This window comes from Glycine max, chromosome 7, assembly GCF_000004515.6.
Source record: "Glycine max cultivar Williams 82 chromosome 7, Glycine_max_v4.0, whole genome shotgun sequence".
In the NCBI taxonomy this organism is placed as follows: domain Eukaryota; kingdom Viridiplantae; phylum Streptophyta; class Magnoliopsida; order Fabales; family Fabaceae; genus Glycine; species Glycine max.
This window is the reverse complement of record NC_038243.2, coordinates 28109128-28112723: the sequence shown is the minus strand read 5'-3', so window position 1 is coordinate 28112723 and position 3596 is coordinate 28109128. Positions and strand designations below refer to the sequence as shown.

General features: G+C 36.7%; 1 protein-coding gene across 1 annotated transcript; it reads right to left on the bottom strand.

The window, feature by feature from the left end:
* Positions 1-2557, bottom strand: LOC102662446 (protein FAR1-RELATED SEQUENCE 5). The gene is made up of 5 exons (XM_006584283.1): positions 2259-2557; positions 2084-2153; positions 1171-1558; positions 260-1068; positions 1-54 (listed from the first exon to the last, which is right to left on the bottom strand). The coding sequence occupies exons 1-5, from the start codon at positions 2555-2557 to the stop codon at positions 1-3; spliced, it is 1620 nt and encodes a 539-aa protein (XP_006584346.1).
* Positions 2558-3596: the final 1039 nt, after the last annotated feature.

The following is a 3596-nucleotide window of genomic DNA, read 5'->3' as shown; positions in this document are numbered from 1 at the left end:
TTATGGACCAGGACGGCTACTACTAGCAACAAATGTATGTGGTTGTTGCATGAACTGCATCATTAACAAAAAAACAGTGTCCCAAACAATATGTCAATGAATGATTTCATTAAAATCATTAAGTGCATAACATAACAATTGTAAAACAAATTGTCCCAAACAAGTTCTTTATTATCAATTGATAGTTATATTCATATGTAGGTTGACACATAGTGTTAGTTTGTTCGCTGGATGAAATAAATGAACCACCAACACAAACATTTGCATTTCGAGGACGATTGGTGCAAGAACGCTTATTGTGGCCACTTCCACCACATTGCCCATACTTTTGGATTCTCCTTCGTTTTCCGGATTCATCTATTCCAACTTGTCCGCATCCTTTAGTTTGAACAACAACAGGGTATAAAATATCATCATAATTATGACCCTGCTGCTCATCATTGTCATCAATAGATGGTTCACTATTTTTGTTTGACTTTAGCCTTCTAACCTCATTTGATAGGAAATGCAATATTTTTTCATACTCGTCTTCATCATAGTATGCAGCTTCGCAAACTTCTCTAGAAACTTGAACCAGAGTGACATACCTAGCCATCAATTGGGAATCCCAATAAATTGCAGAATCGGCATATTTATCTTTGATATTTTCTGTGGCAGATTTTGACCACCTATTCAGAACCAAACAACTTGGCAACTTTGTAAAATTTAAACAAACCAGAACAACCAATATTTGATCACATGGAAGACCAATGGATTGCATTCTCATACAACAACAACTAAAATTAACCGTGGATGGGAAATAGGACACACGCCAAACACTTCCACTATAGTACTTCACAATCGTGTAAACTGAGAACGTGGCCATCTCTTTGCAATCAACGACTCTCAGCTTAATAGTCCTAGAGACATATGACTGAAAAAGTATAAACATCTCCTTAGTAAGCAATTGATCAACAGACCGCTCAAGAGATCGAAGATTTGTTTGCAAAACTTCATTCCCGTATGTTGAGAAATAATCTGCTACAACCACTCTATATCGAAAATAAGTGAGGCACCTTTGAAATTGTTCTACAAAGTCAGTTAAATTAGTTTATGAATGAACATATTTTGCAACATGAGTATGGAAGGCTTCACATTGAGATGTTGTTCGTATGCCCGCAAAAAAAATACCCCTCAAATGGGCAGGAGACCATTTCATCCTTTTTTCGTACAATTCACCAATCCAACTATTGTCTTCCAATTCAAAGGTAGCAATCATCTCTTTCCATTTTTCTTCAAATGTGACCACTTCAAAATCCCCAAGAATTAGCTTCTTCAACCATTTCAAAACTTGTTTGTCTCCAACATGGCTCAATGCATTACGCAATAAGTGCCATGCACACAATCTATGAAAAACACCTGCCATCACTCTTGTTATAGCATTCCTCATAGCCAGATCGCCATCAGTTATTATTGAACAAGGAGTTTTTCCTTTCATTGTTTCCAAGAATTGTTCCAACAACCAAACATATGTTTCTTCTGTCTCATCAGTCACAATAGCAGCGGCAAAAACTATTGTCTAATTATGGTGGTTAACACTAGAGAACACAACAAAAGGGCACAAATACTTATTTTTCTTATAGATGACATCAAATGTGAGAACGTCACCAAATACCCCATAAACCAATTGGCTCTCAGTATCACACTAGAACAACCGTTGTAGTCTTGACCCTTCATCCATGGTGTACGAAACATACATCGTTGGATCTTTCTAGCATAAATCATGTAAATACTTCAATGCACCACTTGCATCAGAGGTATGTTCCTCTCTCATGCACACTTATTGATTGTAAATATCTTTCCTAATAAACCCCACTTTGTCATATCCACCACAATGATTGGCAAATGATGCATACATGTGTAGAGGTCTAATGCCAACTTTTCTATAGTTTTCAATTTGCATAATATCAGTTGTTGACATCTTACTATGTGTTGGCAACAAACATGACAATTTTAAGTCCAATAATAAATGATTGTGCTCAAAATTCCAGCATGTCACATACCATCGTCCCGTAGAAAAATGCACATGAACATGAAATATTACTTCACAACCACACCTGCTTTCTTTTTTTTCTCGGCGCTTCCTTGTATTTGATGTTGATCCTTTATCTCTCCTATAACCAGCACATGAACAAACAAATGTTTGTTGCAGTGTTTCCCTACATGTGTTTCTAACAATATGACTCTTCCTTATAGAAAAATCAATTATTTTAGCATACCAACAGTAGAAGACATACGCTAACTCCAACTCAGCAAAATCCAACCTGCTTACATCTTCAACACTCATTTTTTCCATGTCAAACTGTCTAATATCAACTATGGTTTCAAAACTTATACATTCATCTTTTAACAAACTTGGAATCCAGAAATCATCATAATCTCCATAATCGTCATTTTGTACCTCACAATCCACCTCATCCTCATCTTCCAGTCTGGCATCGTCTTCCTCTTCATGTTCATTTTCATACACCTCAATAACATCATTGTCATCTTCCTCCTCATGATCATTTTCATTCATGAAGCTATAAAATTTTCACTACTTTCCATCTTTGACGTTATATCGTCTAACTCCTACACACCTACACATTTGAAAATAAATAAAAAATACTTCAGCTAATTGTTGCATTCGACACACCGTAATTTCTGTATCATTAACTGCCTGCAATGGTACACACCAATAATACTAGTATCTTCCATTAAGTGCCTGCAAAGGGTACCTTCACTGACACATCAAGGGTGCCTTCCATAGTCATTTCTCTATCAAATACTTCACCCTTTTCTTTTTCCTATATCACATACCTACTAATGCAAAACTACCGCTGATACAAATGGCATGCATGTTCAAAACAACAACACATTACATAACAACACAAAAGAACATTGAGGCAAACCATTTTGCAAAACCAACTTCAATCAAAAGAGCAATATAACATCCAAACAATAACTAACAGGGACAATTGAACCAAGTACAACAGTACCAATAAAAACCGATAAAAGACTGGAAATACCTTCACGAAAAATGAACTTCCTGGAACTGATGAATCCTCACAGCTGCCTTAACCATGCACTTGCCATTTGCATCACCAACCAAGTCACAACAGAGTAAACAAACGTAAAAACCCAAACTTGGCGATAAGCCTAACAACAGATTCAACAACAGAAATGAAAACTACAATCCATTAAGGAATACCCACCCTTGTCGAGGTTATTCACGTGGTAAGACGAGAAGGCTCTCTTTCAATCACGAACAAGGATGACTAGCCTCTGCTCAATCGGGCTTAAGGAAAATGAGCCTAAGCTTCAATCTCATTTTTGCGACAAACACGATGGGAACGACGATAAAAGCTTACACCACACGCTTGCTTAAGAAAACACGCTTCCTGTTGCAACCGGTGACCGAAAATTATCTAGATCTTTTGATTTTATTTTAAAATGGACGGCAGCGATTGCTTCTTTTTTCTTTTTTTTCCAGCAACTTGCGTTGGGTGCGAAAGTAGTTTCACTTTCGCACCCTAGTTCTCGTCTACTTTTAAAAGCTTAATATATCAAAAATAAAT

Coding starts and splice junctions, on each gene's coding strand:
- LOC102662446 (XM_006584283.1), bottom strand. CDS start 2,557: ATGAATGAAAATGATCATGAGGAGGAAGATGACAATGATGTTATTGAG. Junction 1,069..1,170: donor GTCTCCTGCCCATTTGAGGG/GTATTTTTTTTG, acceptor CTGACTTTGTAG/AACAATTTCAAAGGTGCCTC. Junction 55..259: donor ATCGTCCTCGAAATGCAAAT/GTTTGTGTTGGT, acceptor TTAATGATGCAG/TTCATGCAACAACCACATAC.